Source organism: Erpetoichthys calabaricus, chromosome 9 (assembly GCF_900747795.2).
Source record: "Erpetoichthys calabaricus chromosome 9, fErpCal1.3, whole genome shotgun sequence".
Classification (NCBI taxonomy): Eukaryota; Metazoa; Chordata; class Cladistia; order Polypteriformes; family Polypteridae; genus Erpetoichthys; species Erpetoichthys calabaricus.
In genome coordinates, this window is record NC_041402.2 from 97,724,320 (window position 1) to 97,749,017 (window position 24,698).

Below are 24,698 nucleotides of genomic sequence, written 5' to 3' on the forward strand. Positions count from 1 at the left end.
TGCTGTCACATATTATAAATTGTGCAGTTACTTACACTTCACTTTGCTATATTGATACATGTAACAACAAAAGAAAATCCTAGCAACTACTGTATGTTGAATGACAATAAAGATAAAGGGGAAACCTCGCCCAGGAGCAACATTGAACCACTGGGGGCTCCTGGTCATATATAATGGCCTCATATTTCTTTCCCATTATATGACCATGCAGATACTGAAAGACAGCAGCCCCTCATAGCTGTATAACAGAAGATCTCAAACTGGAAAAAGAATGAAAAGGATGAAGTAATAAAGTGAATACTTACAAAGTGTTGGTGGAGTTAGGGGCTGCGTAAAAGGTTTCCTCTTCAATATTGACAAATATGTGCATTTTGTTTAACTGCAGCCATAGTATTTCTCTGTTAGACACATCCCAGGTGCAGTCAAGCTATATTGGTTATAATTACAATACCATACACAAAAAAGGAAATTAAATACATCATACACTGAATGTAATGTGTGCAGTATATGTGCCAACTGTACTGGAGTTTTTCCAAAGGTTTTTCCTGTAAGGCTTCAAGAAATGGGAGCAAAGACAGAGGTGTGAAAAGCACATCAGGCAAACTGATTTGTGTGTTTTATTTATTAAACTAAAGTTAGATACTTTTTTATAACTCTAGTTTGTCATGACAGTGGTGAGCTGTTGTATGTTGCTCGAATTTCCCAGTATTCTGTACATGTGACTTGTACTCCTGCTTTGCTTGTATTAAAATAATGACATGTGCCGTACAAGGTATTCCTGGATGCCTGGATGTTAAAAATTGAATTCTGCATTTTCAATAATGCTAGGGTGGTCAGGTGACAAAGTTATAATTTAGAGGACAACCTGAGTTCAAACATGTTATGACATCCTAGAGGTTCTCAGTGAAGTGAATGCTCTTTCATCCATCTGACACGTTCTTACAAACAACCTCATGTCACACTGTGCCAATGTTTTTTTATTTATAAATAAAATGCTCAAATCAAGCACTGATGGAAATAACAACTACAATAAAGATGCAAACAATTTAAAAGTTTAAACCATTTAATATTAATGGTCTTTGCCTCTCACAAACATCCAATTCCCTGCAGAGAGTCATAGAGATGATAATAAGCCTTGATAAAAACTAAAGCATTCTGATAAACATCTGTGATGGCAAACAAAACAAGAAACTGGGGAGAGACAGCTGCCAAAGTTCATCCACACAATGAGATGTTCCTGGCACTGATGAACCATGAAGCTTTATCAGCATATCCAGCTTTATAATCCTCACAGTCTATTTTCATTTAAAATGAAAATATCATCTGTGAACATGTCTCAGATAATCCACTCGTACTGGAGAACACTGATAGCGTGACTTCCAGTCATTCCAAGTGCTGTATTATCAGGGAGTCTTTGAAATGGAAGAAGCTCCTAGAGGACACGCTTCATGTAGGAAATTCCGATATGGACAGTCTTGTTTACTGATGGAAAACTACTTTCCTTTGGCTTAACCACAGTCTTGACAGGGGAACGTTCTCCATTTAAAGCACCATAAGGAGAGTGTCTTATTGAACATCATGCTTTCATCCAGTTACTCACAGGGTGCTATGGAAAAAAAGAAAGAGAAATGAGTTATATTTTCGACTTACTGTGTATTTTGGAAGCAGTCGAAGAAACCTCCTTAAGGTCACTGGGTTTCAAGAAGCTCATGACTCAATTTTCCGATTAAAATTTTCATCAAGGAACCCAACCCTGGGTGGGGTGCCTATTCATTGCAAATCACTCTTATTCACCTACCTGTAGTCACTCATATTGAAATATTATAAATTCACTAATTAGGACATGGAAGAAAGACTGAAACATGCAAAAAAAAAAATACACACAAATACAGTATGAACAGAATGCATAGACTGTGTGCAGACAGCCGCAGAGCTGGGATTGGAGCCAGGTCTTATGGAGCCAAATTACTAGCTATTGTGCTTTGTTTCTGTTTATCTCAATGTTGAATATTTATGTGAATTTCACAGGAAAACTGGAAAATTTGTGTAGAATGTGCAGATTTCATATGGACAAACTCCAGTTGCTTCACACTACATTGCCAGGAACCCCAGTAATACTCCTAATAACATTATTTCTTTGCTTTACTGTTAAATCAGTCAATCCTCCCAATATTTTAATTTCCATTATTTTTGTACAAGGGTGAGGAACCAACCATGCTAGTGTATTATTCACATTGTGTCACTTCAGAGCCACCCCTAAAAGTATTGTACGTATCTTTGGGAAGTGGGAAGGAATTTCAAAACCCATCTAGAGGGGTGAATATCCAAACTCCATACAGACTGATATTAGCCTGGGGTCGCAACTCAGGTCATTAGAACTGTGAAGAAATAACACTAACCACTGTACCACCATGCTTCCCTTTATCTGAGGACTGGGCAGCATATCCATATTACTAACCGAGAATGGTAAACCGGATGGCATGGACGCAGGTATACGGCGATGGGACCATGAGACGTATTGCGCAGGCGCGTACAGCGCACGTCTCATACACCGCAAGCGAAGTCGTATCCACCGCGCACGAAGGAGTCACGGCCCAAAAACGAAAGAGCTCAACTGACGTGAATGAGAAATGAAGCAACAACGCACCCATAGCTAACGACTACCGACACAGCCACACAAAAAAGAGGATTCTGTGCTGCAGCCCAGATTCAAACGGAAGAGGCTACGGAGGCCCCACAGGTCCACAAAGATAGTACGGAAGGCGCGGGAAAGTACGAAAGGCAAAGGCGCCTACACAGCATAGTGAAACCCAACATAGTACGGAAGGCGCAAGCGTCACCGCCATATTGTGAGTGGCACTACTGCGAAGTGAAGGCGCAGGCGTCACCGCCATATTGTGAGTGGCACTACTGCGGAGTAAAGTTAGGAATAATGTGCTGCTTGGGATTGTACAAACTGCTGAACGCTTTACACCAAATTCAAACACAATACAGCTCAACGATACAAACACGAGCCCACCTGGATAAGATCAATGTACGCAGGCGCCTACAACGCGCATCTGAGACTGCGGAAGCAAAGCAGGCACGGGTTCAAAATGAATGAGGAAGCAAAGCAGGCATGGGTTCAAAACAAACGAGCTCGAATGACGGATATACAAACACGAGTCCGCCTGGATAAAATCAATGAATGCAGGTGCCTACAACGCGCGTCTGAAATGCCGCGGGCAAGCGGGCACGGCTCCAAAACGAATGAGCTCGACTAATGTATTTCGGGATACCCAACGCCGGGGGTAGGCGAGCGAAGCGAGCAGGGGGCGGAGCCCCCTTGTGCTCTACAGAAAATGTAAACGTGCTTTTCTTTTCAAAAGACTGGGTAATGGTATGGTAGCATAGTGGTGTCATGGTTAGCACTTTTATAAGCCTCTCTAGTAAATTGGGTTCATTTCTCGGTCTTGGTGCAGTTTGTGTGTAGTTTTATGTTCTTCCTATGTCAGTATGATTTCCAATAAATGACCCATAGGTTATGTTAATTTGTGATAGATTGATTTGTATCTAAGAGTACATCTACATTGTAGAGATGATTCCACCTTGTGCTCAATGACATTATCTCTCTATTATAAAAAAAAATCTTGGAAGGGAGGCCAGGGAGACGACACATGAACTTCTCGGAAGACACCCGGAGGATCCGTGAGATGAAAGAGAATAGCCACGGAGCATCTCGCGGGGACCTTAAACATGTGACTTGGTACCAAGAGATTGTCCCAGGACCGTCTCGTGGGGATATGGAACAAGAGATTCTTGCAAGTCATGCATTACTTACAACCAATCCATATTACTAACCGATATGGACGCAGGGACATGGCGATGGGACCATGAGACGTACTGCACAGTTGCGTACAGCTCAACTAACAGAAATAGCAAATAAAACAACCGCCATATTGTGAGTGGCACTACTGTGGAGTGAAGTTAGGAATAATGTGCTGCTTGGGATTGTACAAACCGCTGAGTGCTTTACACCAAATTCAAACACAATTACAGCTCAACGATACACACACGAGCCCACCTGGATAAGATCAATGAACGCAGGCGCCTACAACGCGCGTCTGAAACTGCAAAAGCAAAGCAGGCACGGGTTAAGACACTACGGGGTCCGCAAAGGTCCACAAAGATAGTACGGAATATATAAGAGCACACCGATCAAAAAAAAATCAATCGTGTAAAAGCACATAGTACACACAAATCATGTGCTCTCAGTGCATAGAAAGCGTATAAGGACAATATGGAGAATAGAGACCCAAAGGCATTGGAGAGAAAAAAAGGCAGATAAGAGATTATGAAAGCAGTGGAATTTGAAAGGCTCAAACAAACGATGGCGCGATACACATGCAGACAAAGGTACAGAATATGAAAGCAGTGAAATTCGAAAGTATTGTAGCGTCCCACCCAGGTTGAGGGCTTTTTGGTTTTAAGTGACTGTTAGGTCCGATTGAGGGAAGGCGGAGTACAGCACGGAGGACTGATAGCGGGGTATTGATTTCATGCAGTAAGGGGGGGGCGTTGGAAAGGGTGCTAGAAAGTTGTGTTTGGGGTTAGGAAGTCAGCGATTGTTCAGGTAAAACTTTTGTGACACTGTATCATGTCAGTCACTACAGTATCAAAGAAAAGATAGAAACGATTACATTACCGCAAACAAAATGTGATTAATCATCAGAACCAGGTGTAATTGAAAAAACACCAGGACAAATTGAGGTCTGAAAAAAAGAGTAGACAACAAAGTCTTTTCGCATTCGCATCATTCAATGGACAAAACGTGGATTTACACAATAATGGACCATATGCTATGAGAATCTGTGGTCCCACAACAGTTAACAGGCAAAAAGAAAGGTGATGTATATATTCCGTGAGTAACCTTACACACCAAATGATATCGTGATATGCCATTCGTAGTAAAATGTTTACAGTTTACCGTGAGAATAACTTTTGCTATGACAATCAATAAATCACAGGGCAAACAGAAACACTCGGATTATTTATTACAAAAACAGAAACAATATTCACTCACGGGCACTTATACGTTGTGTTATCACAATGTGTCTCCAAAAAAATATTGTTTTTAATGAAACTTTAGAGTAAAAGTCAAAATAATGAAATTGAAACAATTCCAAAAATAAACATGTAAAATTGTATATCCAATTAACCAAACACGGGGGTTGGCGAGCGAAGCGAGCAGGGGGCAAAGCCCCCTAGTATCAAATAAGACCACGGGCAGCAAAACACTCAGTCGTGTAAAGTCTTTCAGCAGACACAGATCCTCCGCTCTCAGTTCATATAAAGCGTATAAGGACAATACGTTCTAGATGAAATGTCAACGACTAAGCGAAGAAGAAAGAGCAACGCGGAGAAAAGAGACCCAAAAGCGATGGAGAGAAAAAAATGCAGATAAAAGATTATGAATGCAGTAGAATTCGAAAGGCTCAAAAAAAAGCCAATGGTGCGATACACATGCAGAGAAAGCTGAAGAATATGAAAACAGTAAAATTTGAAAGTATCAAAGAAAAGAAAGATCGCATTAGCACAAACAAATGGAAGTTATTACTCCAAAAAAGGCAAAATTATCATCACGAACCAGGTGTAATTGAAAAAACAGCAGGACAAAGTGAGGTCACAAATAAAAGACAAAGAGTAGAAAACAAAGTAAAATGTCATAAAGAGGTTCAAAAACACATGCAGAGCTGGTTAGAGATAATGAAAACAGTGGAATTCAAAAGACACAAAAAAAACGTAGGTGCGCTATACATGCAGAGCAAGTTACAGAATATAAAAGCAGAAAAATTGGAAAGTATCAAAAAATAAAAATCGCTTTAGCGCAAACAAAGAGAAATTATTACTCTGTGAAATAACATAAAGGCGAATAAAGTTCGAATATATGGACATAGGTGATATGTCAGAAGTATGGAAATATTGTAAGGCTTTGAAGTTTAAGTCAGAGATTTGTAGATTGTCTAATTCGTGTTGCCATCAGGGAAAAGTAGTGTTTGGGAAAGTGAAATCCACAAACAGTCAGTCAGTTATTTCACAACCCGCTATATCCGAATTCAGGATCACGGGAGTCTACTGGAGCCAATCACAGCCAGCACAGGGCGCAAGTCAGCAACAAACCCCGGGCAGGGTGCCAGCCCATCGCAGAATCCACAAACACTACAGGCAAAATATACGAGTCTACAATAATCTTTTCGCCTTCGCATCATTCAATGCTCAAAATGTAGATTTACACAATAATGGACCATACACTATGAGAATCTGTGGTCCCACAACAATTAAAGCAACGACAAGTTTAATTTCAAAGAAGCCACAATTCAGTCAGGTGTACTTTTATGATCACGGAGAAGCAATGCAAATTTTAACAGGCGAAAAGAAAGGTAATGTAGTATATATTCCGCGAATAACATAAGACACCAAAGGAGACCTTGATATGCCATTCGTATTTAAATGCTTACAGTTTCCCTTGAGAATAGATTTTGCTATGACAATTAACAAATCACAGGGACAAACAGGGATTATTTATTAGAGAAAAAGAAACGATATTCACTTATGGGAAGTTATACGTTGCGTTGTCACGATGTAAGTCCAAAAACAGAATCAAAATTCAAAGCGATCTTAAAGAAAAGGTAATTCCAAATATTGTTTTTACTGAAGCTTTAAGACAAAAGTGCAAATAATGAAATTGAAACAATTCCAAAGAAAAAAACAAGCTTTTAAAATTGTATATCTGATTAACCAAACACGGGGGTTGGTGAACAAAGTGAGCAGGTGGCAAAGCCCCCTAGTCATACAAAAAAATAGGTGTAGAAAATTGGTTGATTCCTTTGAGGGAAACCATACTCACAATGTGTCTTCAGAGGCATCAATCCCCCTAATTCTGTGCAATTCACTTATTGTCAGTCTTCTTTGAACACCTTCCCGACCCCCAAGAATGTTGTCCTCTCCTTCTTCATCATCATCGTCTGCCTGCGAGACATATTGGAAGACCATGTTGTCACTCTCCAAGTGATCTGAAGACCTGTACTCATTCCAGGGTGTATCAGTGGAGTCCAGAAAGACCGGGGAACATTGCTCTCTGCAAGGCAAAAAAAGATGTTTAGCAGTTGACTTTATATAAACAATACAAAAGACCTGTGAAAAGACAACAGAGACCTTCTCATTAGGAACTGGGAATCATTCTACAGTTTAATATTAATATTACTTTCAGATTTTTAAAAGCTTAAAATTAAAAGCCTTACATTGGGCCAGCTGCCCAGTCATTTCTGTGTCCTACCAGAAATTGACCAGAAAAAAGTTTGCATTGATGAACAGATTAAAATTAATATTTTACGTGAGTGTCTTTGTGCACTAAATGTGTGTGACTGTGAATGCAATTTTTACCTTGCCAGGTCCATCCTCAATATGACCCGTGATCACTTGCGTCCCCTTCAATGACTGGAACAATTTGGTTTTATGCCTAAGAAGTCTACCATCGACTGCATCCCGGTATTGAGATTTCTGATCGAGCACAAACACAAATATCAGCAGTTTCTTTGCAGCTTCTATTGATTTTCTTAAAAGTTTCGAATCAGTTGATCAAGCTGCCCTGTAGGACATCCTGAGACTTCACAGGATCCCACCAAAGTTGCAGGATATCATGGTCGTCCTGTACATTGGTACTGTAAGTGCTGTGCAAAGTGGAGGCAGAACCTCTACATTTTTCCCAATTAATTCTGGGATTTGTGAGGGGTGTGTGCCTACTCCTTTCAGTGCTTACATGGACTGGGTGTTGGGCAGGGTTGTGGGGTCCAGCGGCTGTGAGGTATCTGTTGGCGAAGAGAGATTCACTGATCTTTAATTTGCCAATGATTCTGTTATCTTCCGGGAGTCAATGGAGACTGATCAGGGATCTCAAGAAACTTAGCAAGAAGTCTGAGTGTCTGGGATTGTGAGTGTCCTGGATAAAAACTAAGGTTGAGGCCTTTAATGCCACAGCAATTAGCAGTGTGTCTGTCTGCAGAGAGAGTGTTGACCTTGTCAAGAGGTTTACTTGCCTTGGCAGTGACATTCATGTCTCTACCTATTAAGTTAGTAGAAGGATTGGGAGAGCATGGGGTCATGAGGTCACTGGAAAGGGGTTTGTGACACTCCCTTGGACACTATCCAGTAATCTGACACGAAGACTGGACTCCTTCAGTACTGTGTCTCTTTGGAGAATCCTTGGGTAGTGCTGGTTTGACTTTATATCCAACAAGCAGTGCTTGTTCACAGAGTCCGGAATGAGATACATTACCTGCATTGTGAGGAAACATCAGTTACAACACTACAGTGCGATTCCCTGAGGGTGATCCGGCTTGCATTGAAGTGAGTGGCTGGACCAGGCCAAGGGGATGTCAACATAACACCTGGCTGCAGCACATAGATGGTCAGATGTGACTGAACTGCATGTGTGCCTGAGGGGTTGCAAACAAGGAACTGTTTGGTAATGTGGTGGGTGTGACAACACACTGTACCAGTGCATACTCCGCAACCTCACCTGACCTGACCGGTCTGTGTGTGCTACTGGATATGGTCCCGTTTTGTACTACAATAATTATACTTTAAAGAAATGTGCATTCTTTTATATTGGCTTGTTATTGACAATATGGTTGCACAGTAATCAGCAGTGCAGCCTCAAAGTTCAGTGAATCTCAATTCTTTTTCTGCCTGGCCATTGTTTGCATGCTCTCTCCAATTTCTTGTAGGTTTTGTGCAGGTACTCCATTCAATTTAGATTGATGCGACACTCCAAATTGGCACTGGCTGGAGTGAAAGTATGAATATGTTCACCATGCATTGGACTTGCATTCCATCTAGTGCCTCTTCCTACACTGTGCTGAAGGATTGGTTTTACTCCACCACAGGCTTGTCATCGAAAAAAAAAACAGGAAAATGAATGGAGGGATATTTACTCTTTTTAAGAAACTGTGGAAATATATTTCTGTTTTTACATCACCTCATTTTTTGTCTGGTTTAATGTAAAATACTTTTCTTATCTTCGACTATGTTTTCAACAGTTTTACTTCTGTTCTGTTATCTAATAATGCAGAAAACAGCTATTAGAAGGAATTTTGGTTATCAGAATTTGGCTATTTGCTTTGCTGTTTGCTGCCTCATTAGTTTTACTGGAATGGCAATTAGAGGAAATCCTACAAACGTTTTATCAAAACATGGAAAAAGCCTTGTGGGAATGAAAGATTAATGAGTTGCCATTGCCAACATTCTTGCTTCCTGGGCATACAGATTATTCCAGATTGCACCATATTTGTCCATTAAACTGGTCCTTATTTTTAGTGTCAGAATTCAAAATTTCTTTAGCTTCCGTGATGATTTATTTATCTCCCACAAAACCATGCATGTTTTGGCTTCATCAGTATGGCAAAGGGCTGGCAAGAGTCCCACAGACAGACTCTGTGAAAGAGAATGAGTCATGCTGGTAACAGGAAAGGGGTTGCTCATATCGTTGAGGAAATGCAAGAAGCATTTGGAGGCTTTATGCCCTGTATGAAACAGTGCCTGTCACAGCATGGAAAAGGTATGAGACAGAGATGGCCTCAGTAAAAGCATGTATTGCTGCTCTGGAATGCTACAAGTAGGTGGCCCACTAGTAGACAGAGATGTCTGACTCCCCAATTGAAAAAGAAAAAAGGAAATGCCACAGGTCTCCCACTTGCAAGAAGGCACACAGTTTCAGAAAGGAATGTATATGACTTTGTTGCCCTTCTGGCGAAGCAAGCAGAGACCTGCTTTGCTATAGGTTATGTTGTTATAAAAGCAAATTTTTGTTAATTTCTAGCCTACTTGGTGCATTTCTGGGAATGAGTACTTCCATAAGTACCTCATCCTATTAAACTATTTCCAAAGTCTATTAATCCAGATCAAGGCAGCAGAGGGTGCAAGAGAAGATACATTATTGGGCCATGTTTACACAACCGTGTCTCATTCCTGAACGTGAATTGTTGTCTGTGGTGTTTACAACACTAGATGTGAGCAGAGCGGCTCCACACACTTTCAATTTATATACCATCTATGTGCTACACAAACATTGTAACATACAGTGCAGGTAAGGCATAAACATGGATCATCACTTAATGCTCTTCATCTTCAGTACAGTAAGTTTTCAAAATATGGTGAGTTATAAAAGAGGGCCATTGCATTATAGGCCTTAACATTTAATGTTGTTATTTCATTTAAGTCTACTCAGAAAATAATTTGGATACACAATAGTAGTTAACAGCGATGATATAATATTGTTAGCCACTTTGATGACTCTCAATAGCTAGAGAATTTGGTTTCCTCACTGCTCTACTAACCATTTATTTTGTCCACCATGACTGCTTTAAGGTTTGCATCATGCACAACAATTATCCTACATCCTTGAGCTGAAGTCCACATCTGTTTAAGCTCAGCTTGAATTATGATCAGAACTGAAAAGAACTTCCGTACCACATATGATCTCAGAAATTCAGAAACTGTGAGGGTTTGGGATGTATACACATGTTTAAAATGGAAGCGGGTCATATAAGAATGATACTTTATAAACAAGACCAACAAACTTTTGTGAATATATTTTTCAAAATTGGGTAGAGTTAGTTACTTTCTCATGGCCAAATATTGGTATGAAATGATTATCAAGGGTTATGAATGCAGTATGTAAACTCTTTCTCTTTGTAGTTTTTCCATCTGAAACTCACCACGCTCATTCAGGTTGAGTCAGTCTACAGATGTTAATCTCCTCAACCTGCACATCTCTGGGATGTGTGGAAAAAACCCTAAATGGCCTATGAAAACTTGCACAGGAACAAAAGGGCCATGCAAACTCCATAAAAATAATGTCTGGGCCACCTTCAGAACCCATGACCCTGGAGCTGTGTGGCTACTGTAAGAGCCATTTAGCATTATTCAAAGAAGTCTGTGGTCAATTATCATGCTCTCTTCTTTTTCATTCTCTTAGCATGTCTTTTGTTTGTTGTCCTCTGATGTTCCCAAATTATTGTTCATGATTGCTTCATATGCTTCAGCTAACTGAAGTGTGAAAATGGATCTTTTTATTTGCTTTTTGCATGAGGTAGATGAAACGGAAAAGGATGTTTCTAGTAGAAGCCACTTCTGATAATGTGTGAAGTAAGATATTACATGACAGACAAGTAAGGCAACACAAATAAAACTAAGGACATTTGTACCTTTTTGTGTTTATATTAGACTTTTACATAAAAGTACAGTGTACATGCTTTGCTAAAATATATGTGAACAGTCCCACCAGCTCCAGACATCTGAGCACAGAGGTGTCTGTGTTAATCAGCATGTGCATCACCTACATGCCTGACTGTAACTCTTAACAACAAAGAATTACATTGTCTTCAAAAAATATGTTTCTTCTATAGTTTAATTTTTGAGTGCTTTGTCAACTTTGCTGGTAATCTTTTACAAAATGATGCAAGTCTTTCCTTTAAACCTCTACTTGTCCAACCTATTGTTTCTAGTTTTTCTTTTTTAAAAAAAAACACTTGATCTGCCATTAATTTGCATTTGAGTCGATAGTCTGATGATCAGCTTTGTAGTCTGTCAGTCAAACCGAGGAAGATTTGTAAGCCTCCGTATATTTTGATAAAAATACAGACATTATCCTTTGGGGTTTTTTTTTTTTGCAGCCTTTAGAGGTGGTAGCCAACCTACACAAATGCATATTATCACTTTGAAGAGAAGTCTGTGTTCTTACCAACTAGTGAGTCACCAGGGCTTGCTTTCTTTTTTTAATTTTTTTTCAGTTAGCTGCAGGCACAAGATGAGAAAATTAAGCTACTGCAAGGAGGAGTGAAATAATCATAACATGTCACAGTTTTCTGAAGTCTTTTAGGAGAAAGCCTGCCCAAGGTCACCAAAGGTAATCCATGGTGTTCTGGCTAACATGTAAGAAAAAGAAGCCATACTGTTCATAGGATGTGGGTACATGGATTATGGGGTGTAGGTTTTAAGGAACTGAGGAGGCAGATTGGCTCTGTCCAATGATAACCCTACTGCCCTACATGGGACTTGCAATATAACACAAAAAGCACCTATTGCGATAGTCATGTCTGTCTGTCCGCATGAAACATTTTGACCCTGCGTGGGCCAGTTTTATAGAAATTTGGCACACTTACTCTTCAAAAAAAAATTGTCCAGACACTTTAATTTTCATTGGGATATCTGAAACAGATTGAAATGTACAAGGTTTTGTCATTTCAAAATTTACCACTGAAATTCATTGATGAGTCTGCAAACTCTTATTTTGTACAACTTCAGCTATAAATTAGTTTACCATTTCAAATTTACCTTGAGAGCTGTTGCAATAGCATGTATATTTTGTATGTTTTCCTAATACATATGCAGACACCTAATACAGCAATACCATTTCTGCTGCTGTTTTAGGTAAAAAAAAAAAGATAGTCACATCTGGAAATTAGGAAATTAGGGCGGAGTGGTGGCTCTGAGGCTAAGGATCTGCGCTGGTAGCCCGAAGGTTGTCAGTTCGAATCCCCGTCACTGGCAAAAGAGATCCTACTCTACTGAGCCCTTGAGCAAGGCCCTTAACCTTCAATTGCTCCAGGGGCACTGTACAATGGCTGACCCTGCGCTCTGACCCCATGGGGTATGCGAAAACTAACAAATTCCTAATACAAGAAATTGTATAAGGCAAAATAAAGAACAAAAAAAAAAAAATTAATGGAAGAGGACAGCACTCATGTAAGCATATACAGTGTACGATTGAACTGACTGAATCAATACCATATGCAGATTATTTTTGTTAACAACGTTATCGACATGCACCTAAGTAGTGTTTACAGTAAAAAATCACATGAAAAAGGTGCAGCCCTAAGAGATATCAACATAGCACGGGTTTAGAGACAGTTGATAGGCAGACAGAAGGTCAGAGCCACTAGGACCAAATTCTAGTATGCAGTTTTAGTGGTTTTTGTGGTGTCCGAAGAGGCTGATTATGCCCTAAATAGCAATTAGAGGGCAGGATTGCAGTTTGCTTGGTGGTAAAGAAACAACTGATTACAAATTAGCAGAGCCTGTAGAGCCACTTTTGCTTTTGTGTATCTTCAGACTGGAAATAAAACCTTTAACCTTTTGCAATCGTGTTATACAATAAATCCATCCCTTTACAAGTTCTCAATTAATTATATCATTTTAATGAATTACTGCATTTTAACTAACATTGAAAGTTAGATGGGAAAATTATTTCAGTAGCCTTTCTCTTCTCTAGAGTATTATTGATGCTTATTTTAAGTATTGTTCATTTTGTATTAGTGTTTATTTTTCTTTTGGTAATTATTTGGTACATCTCTATAGGGCATATTTTTAAAAATGTTATGTTTAATAAAAATGGACAATGGTTAGTTACAAGCCATCCAGCCCTAACACACATCCATCAATACCATTTTTACATCACTTGAACTGGAATCTTCTGTGTGTGAAAACCATTGAGCTACCTCAGCCCTATTTAGTTAAATGTTTAACTACGTGACATTATAAAGTTCTGTTAAAAGGCATTGCTCAATGTCACCTACTAACACATGCAGCTGTTATATCATTGTTATATTTGAATATGACTTATTGTTACAAAAATATTTAATAAACATAAATGTCATAACTAAATGTTGAATGAAGTAACTCAACAAAATGTAAAATGCTCCAACCTAGTCTCTGACAACAGCTAAATGTTATGCCATGCATACACTTTCTAAGTTGTTTAGAATATGACATGGGCCCTTTCCTGTGTGATGTAAATAGGCCACCTAGGAAGACAATGGAGTGAAGCAAGTATCTCGTATGAGGTCTGAGACTTTATAGTGAAAAGGCCCTCTTTCAAAATAATTAGGAATGGGTCTTCTTCCAAGAGTAGGTGATCAAGCAAACTGCTTGTTAGCAAAGAAGAATACTCAGGTAAGTGAAAGGACAGAAGAAGAGGAAGATGAGGAACCAAGAAGATTGCCTTATGGAAGACAAAACTCAGCTTGATGATCTGCATTCAATTGAAGCAACTGATTTTTTGTTATTCACAAATAACAAATTCTACATGTACTATAGATTATATGTATTGAAAAGTCTTATTTCATTCTAATTTTAATTTTGAATAACACAATCCATATTATTTAACAATTGTTAAGATAAAAAAGGACAAATGCTGAGTGGAAGACGGCAGACTCAACATTACGCTGGACATGAAGCCGAATTTCAAAATAAATGATGTAACAAATGATGGATAAGTTTCATATTCTCTCCTGTTGTACGCAACTTCCAAACAGGTGATGAAATTGCTTTAGAATGACAGAGCAGGGTAGGATGTTGCCAAAGCCATTCCTGGAATGCAATTCAGAATTTCTTGTAAATGAAATGTTTTTAAGTGTCATAGAACTACTTAATTAAGCCTGAGGCAGCTGAATATCTGAAACTATAAAAGTGTGCTGGGAAATATCCTTTATAACAAAAATATTTTGGTTTTATTTGTTGCTGTTTTTACAATTTGCAATTATTTTTGCTTGAAGCACCTAAAAAATAACTAAGTTGGCCATGTTACATTCTAGTGGCTCTATGGGCTTAGCTGAAGAAAAGTTAACACACATCAAAGAACAAAATCAGTCATCTGCCACTGTTGATCTTTATGACACTAGCCTCTTAACTCCTAAACTTAATAAGCAGACTCAGAAAACGGCTATTTGCATGTCTAAATTTAATCTATTTCCTAATTTCATAAATAAATCTACTCCATATATAAGTGCAGTCAACCTCACAAGTCTGGTCTATCTCATACATAAATACAGTGTATCTTTTAAGTCTACTCTATTTCACAGATAATTCCATATTATTTTATAAATCCCAAGTATTTCAGTTAAGTTCATCTCTTATGTCTGTTCTTGTCTCTTACACATATTTATAAATCCAATGCATTTTATAAGTGCAGTCTACATCATGTATAAAACCAGTCTTCTTCATGTGTCTAATCCATTATAGAAGTCCAGATATTCCATATATAAATCCAAAGTAATTCATAAGCTCAGCCTACTCCATCTGTTAGTCTATGCTTCATCCATTCAACTGATCCAATTATTCTGAAAAGTTAAGTCTAGCATCTGGGTAGGGGTGGGCGGTATGACCAAAATTCTATATCACGGTATTTTTCTAAATTATCCCGGTTTCACGGTATTTGACGGCATTTTTTCCCCATGCATGAGTGGATGTTAACCACATTTTCCACTGCAATTACTGGCTACGAATAACCTATTCCACTGTCAAGGGTATTGTACATTGTACGAAAAAAACATTTTAATGTGCACACAAGTATTAATACAGGTTTGCATTGCCCCATAAAGTGATAGTTTTCAAGGGGGGTGGCACTAGTGGAGAAGGTATCACATTGCATGACAGATGCAGTCAAAATATAGAACCTGTTTTATTGAACAAATTTTGCAAACAACTTAAACTATAATTTTGACACATATTTTCAACCATACAAGAGGCATTTAGACTTAGTAAAATATCCAGAGTTGCTTGTCAAAAGTTGTATTGCACTTAATATGTCTTAGAAAAGGAATAAATAGTAAATATTTTTTGTAAACCAACTGCACTTTCTGTTAATTTTAACAATCTCTGTCCACTGACACGTTAAAGTGACTTTTTAAACAACTTTATCATCATTAAACTGCATAATATTTAAACTAATAAATAATAACCAATAAAATAAATAATAGTATTATTACTGATAGTTGCACTATTACTTCAAGGCTTCAAGCCCAGGTGCATTACACAGTATTTACCAAATTAAAATAAAATAAAACAAGTGCAACTTGGTGATGACATCTTTACCAACTGAACCATCATTTAGGCAAACTGCATTAATATGGACCTTGCTTCAAGCTAAGCTATATGCATAAATAATAAACCTGCAACTTGCACCCACTGCACGCCCAACCTACCTGGAAAGGGGTCTCTCTTTGAACTGCCTTTCCCAAGGTTTCTTCCATTTTCCCTACTAGGTTTTTTTGGGAGTTTTTCCTTGTCTTCTTAGAGAGTCAAGGGGCCGGGCCTGTTAAAGCCCATTGCGGCACTTCCTGTGTGATTTTGGGTTATACAAAAATAAACTGTATTGTATTGTATTTATAATGCTATTTGTGGTATAGCCCTACGGAATCGTATTAGGGCCACGGTGAAGAAAAAAACAATATGGACACAAGGAAGAAAAAAAACTATATGTCAAGAATAAAGTCAACATTTCCACTTTATTCTCGCCATTTATGTCGAGAATAAAGTCAACATTTCCACTTTATTCTCACCGTTTATGTCGACATTAAAGTCGACATTTCCACTTTATTCTCATAGTTTTACTTCATAATTAAAGTAGAATGTCGTAAACTAAACTTCTTCCTAAAATCAAGGAGTGTTAAGTGTTCCCCGACCCAGTTGTTACTCACTACGCTTCTTAAACTGACTTCCTCCGCACTAAGAGGAGGCAGCGATCACCATACAGAATCCATTCACTTCATGATATTCCTGCTTTCTGAAAATTTAGAATGCTAAGATAAATACTTGATATCATTTTCATGATGAAATGCATTAAAGCAGGTATTACACATGCACGGTAGTGAGGCGGTAGTGCTGCTCCCTCGCAGTAAGGGGTCCACAGGTGTATGTTCAGTGTAGAGAACTTTATGGCAGGTGTGACGAGGCTCCAAAAACTGGATGTATGAATGGGTATCGCACAGGTTTAACTTAAATATTGTGTAAATGTTGGGTTTCTGATCTGGTGGTCGGAGACACGAACACAGAATTCAATGCATGTTCTTCTGAGCGGGCTTTCTTTATTGCATGCATGCTGTCTCTATCTGACGTACCAAAACCCCAGTTCCTATCCTTCCCTTTTCTTTCACCACATAACCAATCACCACAAGATAAACGTCTTTGTGAAATTAAAACTAGTTATAAACCCACGGAGTGTTCAGAACTTTAAAAATATCTTCGTTATACATGTTTAATTATGCCATCCATTCAGAGTTGCACCCATCTCTGAACGAGTCGCCAGCACATCGCAGGATGAATACAAGCAAAACATACACTAGCAGGGTCAATATAACATAACAAAACCCCACATCCTACATGACAGGAAACTGAAGCATGCTGAGTAAACCCACCAGAAAAACATGCAAATGCAAGGCAGGCACGCCGCCGTGCCCCCATATGATTAATGCATGCTTTAATGCATTTCACCATGAAAATTATATTAAGCATTTATCTTAGCATTCTAAATGTTCAGAGAGCAGGAAGATCATGAAGTGAATGTATTCTGTGCGGCGATCGCTGCCGGCACCTCCTCTTAGTGCAAGAAGAAGTCAGTTTAAGAATCTCGGAGAACACTTAACACAAAGCATTTAATGTGCTATATAACTTATGACGGGGTTTGAGAAAATCTAGTAAATTAAATATTCATTTTACGATGAAGTTTAGTTTACGATGTTCTACTTTAATGACAAATTATGAGAATAAAGTCAACATGTCGACTTTATTCTCGTCATAGGCGTCAAGATTAAAGTGGAAATGTTGAGAATAAAGTCAACATGTCATCACACTATTACACAGTACCCAGATACATTACACTGTATTGAAAACAAATAAAACAAGTACAACTTGGCTTGCAGTATTATCCAGTAGTATAGAAACAGTATTTACACATCTGACCTTTTAAAACTAAAGTATCTTCAGGCGACGGACGTGACTCATTTTTTTCGGCAAAAGTTCTTCTGTGTCATCATGTTCAACTTTATCGTCGGCTTCAGTTTCGGAATGTTCTCTGTCCATTTTCACCACGCAATACCTACGCTACCGTTACCTATTTGATGGTGTAGCAATGAAAAAGAGCCCCCGCGCAACAAATCTGTGTTTAGCGGTGTAGCAGTGAAAAAGGTCCCCACTTGAACAGTTTCCCGCTGCACCACGTTCCAAACGTCGTTTAGGCAATTTAAACCGGTGTTGCGGTATAAGAAAAATCCATATCATAAAAAAAATAAAAAACGGTTTTCGGTATGAACCGGTATACCGCCCAGCACTACATCTGGGTCCTATCAATTTTATGCAATCTAACTATTCTATGCCCTGTTTACTTAGTACAAATGTGTCCAATCAAATTTATAGATTTTGATAATTCTTACATTTATAAATCTCATCCATTTTACATGTATAATCAATTTCATACGTTTAACCAGTTTGCTTGGTGCCACATTGTGATTGCTAATTTTTCTCACAAAGGATCTAATATAAGAATTCAATGCAAATTACAATAATCACAAAAACAATAACAATAGCTGAAGACACTAAACAGAAATTTTCCACAGCTCACTGGCACAAATTTTTGCAGCTGGTGGTATCTGTGGTGCAGAACCATCCCTTGTTTTTGCAGCCTCTATCTACTAACGATGAACTGGGCAAGGGGATTCATTACGGTGCATTAGTACAGGATGGGATGGTACTAGGTTCACTATTTCATGATGTCATTTGCCGTCTGGCGACAGTCTGTGTGGAGTTTGCAGATTACCTCAATGTCTTATTGGTTTATATTTGGGTGCTACTGTTTCCTTTTTAACATCCTGGAGGCAGTTTAGGCAATGCTAGATGTGTCCACCATGCTTACATATGCATGATCTCTATGATAGACTGGCACAGTTTCCAGTGTCTGATGCTGTCTAGAGAGGATCCACCCATTCCACCCCTTAGAATAATTTGTTCATAAATAGATAGATGGAGGAGTATACATACAGTGGTGCTAGTAAGTTTGTGAACTCTTTACAATTTTCTCTTTTCCTGCATATGAAATAAAATGTGACCAGACTTTTCTAAGTCATAAAACTAGATAAAGAGAATCCAATTAAATAAATGACAAACAAAATATTACACTTGTTCCTTTATTTCCTGAGGAAAATTATCAATTGTTATATATTCTTTTTGTGTGAAAAAGTATGTGAACTTCTAAATTAATTATTAATTCATTTGAGGGGAACATGTAAGTCAGGTGTTTCCATCAATGGGATGTCAATGAGCTGTGAGTGTGGCAGGCCCTTCCATTATTTGAAGACTATAAATTTGGATCTTCACTGTCAAAGACTAACCTTCACTACACAGGTTTGTGGAAGTGTGTAATGCCTCAATCAAAGAAGATTTTTAGTGACCTCAAACAAAAAGTTGTTGATGCCCACAAAGCTGGAAAATGTTACAAAACTATTTGTAAAGAATTTGGATTCCATCAGTCCACTATCGGGGCGATTGTGTATAAATGGAGAAAATTCAACACCATTGGTAATCTCACCCAGGAGTGGTTGACCGATAAAGATCACCCCAAGAGCAAAGTGTGTAACATTCCAGGAGGTAACAAAAGACCCCAGGGTAGTATTTAAAGATGTAAAGGTCTCTTACATTGGCTAATGTCATTGTTTTTGAGTTCACCATCATTAGAAAACTGAACAACAAAGGTGTACAATGGCAAGGTAGCAACAAGAAAGGGAGAACTCTCCAAGAAGAACATTGCTGCCTAACTAAAGTTTGCTAACGAGCATGGGGATGAACCAGAAACCTATTAGAAGAATACTCTGTGGACAGATGATTCAAAAACAGAATAATTTTTTTGGCTTGAATGAGAGGCATTATGTTTGGTGAAAAGCAAACACTTCATTCCAGTATTAGCACACTATATCATATGTGAAACATGGTGGTGACAGTATAATAGTTTAGGCCTGTTTTGCTGCCTCTGGACCAACATGGATGGAACTATGAATTCTGAACTGATCCAGAAAATTCCTTAGAAGAATGTTACGGTCATGTCAGGGTCCATTGGTCACAGCAAAACAATGACCTTAAACGCCCAAGTCTTTCAACCAAAGAATAGCTAAAGCAGAAGAAATGTAATGTTTTTGGAATGGTTGAGTCAAAGTCCTGACCATAACCCAATAGAAATGTTGTGGATGGATATGAAACAAGCAGTCAATGCAAGGAAGCTCTTCAGCATCCCTGAGTTGAAGCAGTTTTTGCAAGGAGGAATGAGTTAGAATTCCTCCAAGCTGCTGTGCAGGGCTGTTTAGTTGGAAGTTATTGCTGCACAACAGGGTCACACCAATTACTGAAAGCAAACATTCACAAACTTTTTGTTGTACACAAGTATGTAACATTGGACCATTCTCCTCAATAAATCAGTAAACAATTACAATGTTTTTGTGTCATTTGTTTAATTGGATTTTCTTTATCTAGCTTTTGGACTTACAATAATCTGTTCACATTTTAGGTCATATATATACAGAAACACAGACAAATCTAAAGCATTCACATATTTTCTAGTACTGCTGCATAGAGAAAATTTCTCTGTAACAATGTAATTTGGTCAGAATGATTCAAATTATCTTCAAAATTACAATTACAGACAAAATGTTCCTGCTATAGTGATAATATTAAAACACATTTCTATAAAATACTATCAACTGAATATGCTTTGCTGTTACCAGTTTATCACGCAAGTAAGGTATAACTTTTATTAAACCAATTACTTTATTTAGCTACAGAGAAGTGTCAAATGTGGAGTTTTATACTAGATAGGGAAGGAAACAGCCTAAAGTATGCCACAACCCTATAGAAATATAAATAAATAAGCACTGATAAGGAAACTTTCAGACTATTGACTGCACAAAAACCACACTGCACTTGTTCACGTCATACATCTAATGCTATAACCACTTATCCTCCCCGCCCACCTCCACCTTAATGAACAAAGAACTTAATAGCAGGCGAGCATTCATCAATCCCCACCCATTAAGAAAGAAAAAGTCTGAAGAGTATCGATCTACTTCGTATAAGTATAAAAAACAACTTTAATCGCCAACTGTACTAGAGAATAAGACTCAACATCAAGAAAAAGAGAGTAAATTGTTTGTGGTTAATAAATCAGATGATATATCCTGTGTCTCTACAGCATTTTTTACAACACTTCCTAATGTGTGATGACTAAACAGTTTTATACTCGCAAGTTGTTTAAAAACACAAGAATGGAAACTCGTGGTGTTCTGAAACTTTACAAGGAGTTCCAACTGAAAAAAAATTTCTAATTTGAGTATCACTTATTTCTTTTGAATGGAAACACTGGGCTTCTCTATGTAGGATTAGCACATTTGAAAGTTTCCTAACCCTCTGCTGACCAATACAATGTGCCCATAGTTTCTCTGATATTTTCTAGTAAAAGACTATATAATCAATTTAATTTTACGTTGTGCTTCTTGAGGGAACACATTAGTTATTGAAGACATTTGACTAAAGTGGAGTGTATGTTTAAATGTCTTTTGGAATAAATGTATTCACTGATTGAGTTTTACACACACACACACACACGCAACCCCCCCCCCCTCCCCACACAAACATATACTGGTCATGGCTGACAACCCTGAAACTGTCCTAATGTATACATAAAGAATGCACTGTAAAGCAAGATCTATCAGTGTAATAGTGTAATAATGGTCATGGTTATAACATGACACCACATTCAAGCAAAAAAAAAAAAGATTTATGATTGCTGTCATAAAAAAACTTTTCTGTCATACCTTATACGACTATGCAGTTTCTCTATGTGTGCCAACTCTTCAGCATCAAATGGTGCTTCATCTTCCTCGTTATCTTCTAGCCCAACATCCATGGATTGTGCTTTGAAAGCTGTGCCAGAATGGGCATGACCTTTGACAAATTCAAGTTCTTCCCCATCTGAGAAAAATTCATCCTCACTCCATCCTTTGTCTGAGGCTGACATAGCTATGCTGAATGAAAAGTCCTTTTCTGAGCCATGCCGGCTTTCCCAGTCTTTCTCCATGGCCTCAGCTCTAAGCAGTGTGTCTGCTAAAGACTTAGTGCGTGGGTAAGAATTAAGTTTGCTCTCCAGCTCTGAAGCAGACAAAGATTTTTGTCCGAGGGAAAAATCAGGAATTGAAAGCATTGCCTCTTGAGAACCTGAAATGGTGTTTTGCTGCTGAGTCCTTAAAAATAAGTCTGAAGATGAATGGCCTAGACCAGAGCTGGACAACCACTTTTGTGTCCTCAGCATCCTATCAGGCATTGAAAGGTAAGTTCCAGATGATGGCAGGTCAGGATTAGAGGTAGACAATGCATGTAAAGTCCTTGAATTCAACTGAGGACATAATAATGAAGGATTAGAATGGTCAGAATTTGCAATTGTGAGAATATCCTGCTGAGAGGTACCTGTGGTACTTGGCAACTCAGTTGAAGCTTCACTGCTACTTAGAAGAGCCATCTTTCTATTAGGTCTTTTCAAAGGTTTTTGACGGCGAATACGGTGATTTACTATTCGAGGGAAAGCTCCCGGTTCTGTTTCTGCTGACCCAGGTTCATCTGCATCATCTGATTGGTTGCGGATTACAGTGTTTCCATTCTTCACTGCCAGTTGTTCCTCATCATTATTTGTAACCAGGAGCTGTGGGATGATGAGGCTGTCGCTTCTTCCTTGTTGACTTGTGCTGTAAGTTAAATAATTATTGATCAGTTTGTGCATTTCATTTGGAGGCTGGTTTTTGCATGTTAACATTGTAAATCATGACAGTAAATCCTCCCTCAGCCAAAATCTTACCTCTCAGATGATTTGTGGACTTGTCTATATAGAGAAATGCTTTCTTCAGAGTCTCTTGCTTGAGCCTCCTGCTCCTTTACAACCAAACGCTGCTCTGCCTCTTTCCGGCGAGATTCTTCCCCTTTCATCTTGATCAATTCCCTCTAGAAAAATGCAAGTGACACTTGATGAAAACAGAACAACTTTTTGTAGATCCTTAAGAGTGCTGAGGCTTAAGATACCTGTGCATTGTGAATAGCTTCAATCCACTGTTTGCAGATTTTTGAATCTTGTGCTTGAATTACATAGGCAGCAACAGCGCAGCAAAAATCATTGAGGTAAATAAGAAGAAAGCTCGCTGGTAAAGAGTGAACACAAAAAGTACATTCAAACTGACTGTTGGCATGTGTCACAATACTACTACTCCAACTCTTACAATAGGACAATTCTAGAAAAGTATAGGCAAATTAGGAACAAGTGGGAAATACCTGGGTCTTTCATTTGGCGACATACAACTTGATCAATCATTAAGGGCGGCCTTGTTACCTTGGCTGTATCAGTCTTCTTCTGATGTTTGGTAAAGAGTATAAGGTCAGAGAACAGGAAAGTGCACATCTCTGTCTGCAAGAGAACAAATATTAAGAAAGCATAATAAGCATAGGGAGTAACCATTCTGATTTTAAACTTGGTTGGACAACCCTATCTCAGGTCTTATTTCATTACATTTTCATTTTCTTTGCTTAATCCAGACTTATGGAGGTTAAAGGCCATGTCAATAGCCTTGAGCATAAGATAGGAACTAACCCAGGATAATCATCTATTTATCTCAGAGCACACTTACACTTACACCTACTCAGTTTTAAATTAAAGTTTGTTTATTAAAACCCACGAGTACACTCAAGAGAATGTGCAAATAAAAAACACAGAAAATGACTGATGCAGGATTCAAACTCAAGCAGGAAATGCTAACCACTAAGGAAACTTGAATACCTATATTACATTACTAGCAGGAGTACCCGGTGTTGCCCGTAAATCTATAACTGGTGAATTGCCAAAATGAAAGAAACAGAACATAGAAATCGAACAAACATTTTTCTGATTGATATTTTATTGTAATAGTTAATATAAGTGGTCATTTTAGAGGCTCTGGATACACCATATTTTTGTTTTGTCTTGGGGTGCAGAAAATGAACAAATTATGAGGATTACCCACTATAGAACATGCTACGTACAGTTGTCCATGGGAAAAGTATGGATTTTCCAAATTGATGCCTTTAACTTTGAGTGATTGCCCTTCAGCATTATTGCAGACGTTTGAAATCAAAGGGTAAATCATTTGGAATTAGTGGAATTCTTGGTATGAAAACATGTTGACGTCTTGCACAATGTTTGAGATGGCCTTGAAATAGACTTTTTTGAACACAAAATTGTAGACGTTTGAAATCAAAGGTTAAATAATTCGGAATGGTATGAAAACATGTTGACGTTTTGCGCAATGTTTGAGACGGCCTAGAAATAGACTTTTTTGTGGCAGCGGAAGTGGACTTTCTAATGCTATGTCTTTTTTTTGGTGACATGGGTATATTAGCGAAATGCAGGACAATTATAATGTGTCACATGGTATAACGTACGGAATAAGCACCACAGTGAGATGAATGAACGGTATTTATAATACGTCGGAAAGTGAACAAATAGCACCAGTCAGCCAGAAAGAATAAGACTGAAATCTTACTGTGAGTCGGAAAGTGAGCAAATAGCACCACGAATATGGAAAGCCAGTCACGCGCATTGGGTCGTTCACGTTTTACATCCATACGGCAGTTCCCCTTCACGCGATGAAAGCAGTCGACTTTCTCATACTTGAGAAACATTGGTAAAGAGGGATGCACAGAGACCAAACGTGCCTCTAGATGGCGCCGCCGTTAACTTCTGTTACAACGTGCGGCCATCTTGTCGATGATAAGCATGGGGATGTGTGGCGAACATTGTGTCGGTCAAAAGGTGTCCTGCGCTTCAC

The 24,698-nt window shown here is 38.4% G+C and overlaps 1 protein-coding gene across 5 annotated transcripts in view; it reads right to left on the reverse strand.

Moving 5' to 3' along the window:
- Window positions 1-956: 956 nt before the first annotated feature.
- LOC114657992 (pleckstrin homology domain-containing family G member 6-like) overlaps window positions 957-24,698 on the reverse strand; it is a 64,890-nt gene continuing 41,148 nt past the window's right edge. For all 5 annotated transcript variants that reach the window (XM_051931703.1, XM_028810004.2, XM_028810003.2 and 2 more), the window contains 6 exons: window positions 23,170-23,302; window positions 22,924-23,039; window positions 22,703-22,845; window positions 21,669-22,592; window positions 6,887-7,117; window positions 957-1,606 (listed from right to left, as the gene is read on the reverse strand). In XM_051931703.1, coding sequence (XP_051787663.1) covers window positions 1,597-1,606; window positions 6,887-7,117; window positions 21,669-22,592; window positions 22,703-22,845; window positions 22,924-23,039; window positions 23,170-23,302 — 1,557 coding nt within the window. In that variant the 3' untranslated portion in view covers window positions 957-1,596. The remainder of the gene's footprint in view (window positions 1,607-6,886; window positions 7,118-21,668; window positions 22,593-22,702; window positions 22,846-22,923; window positions 23,040-23,169; window positions 23,303-24,698) is intronic.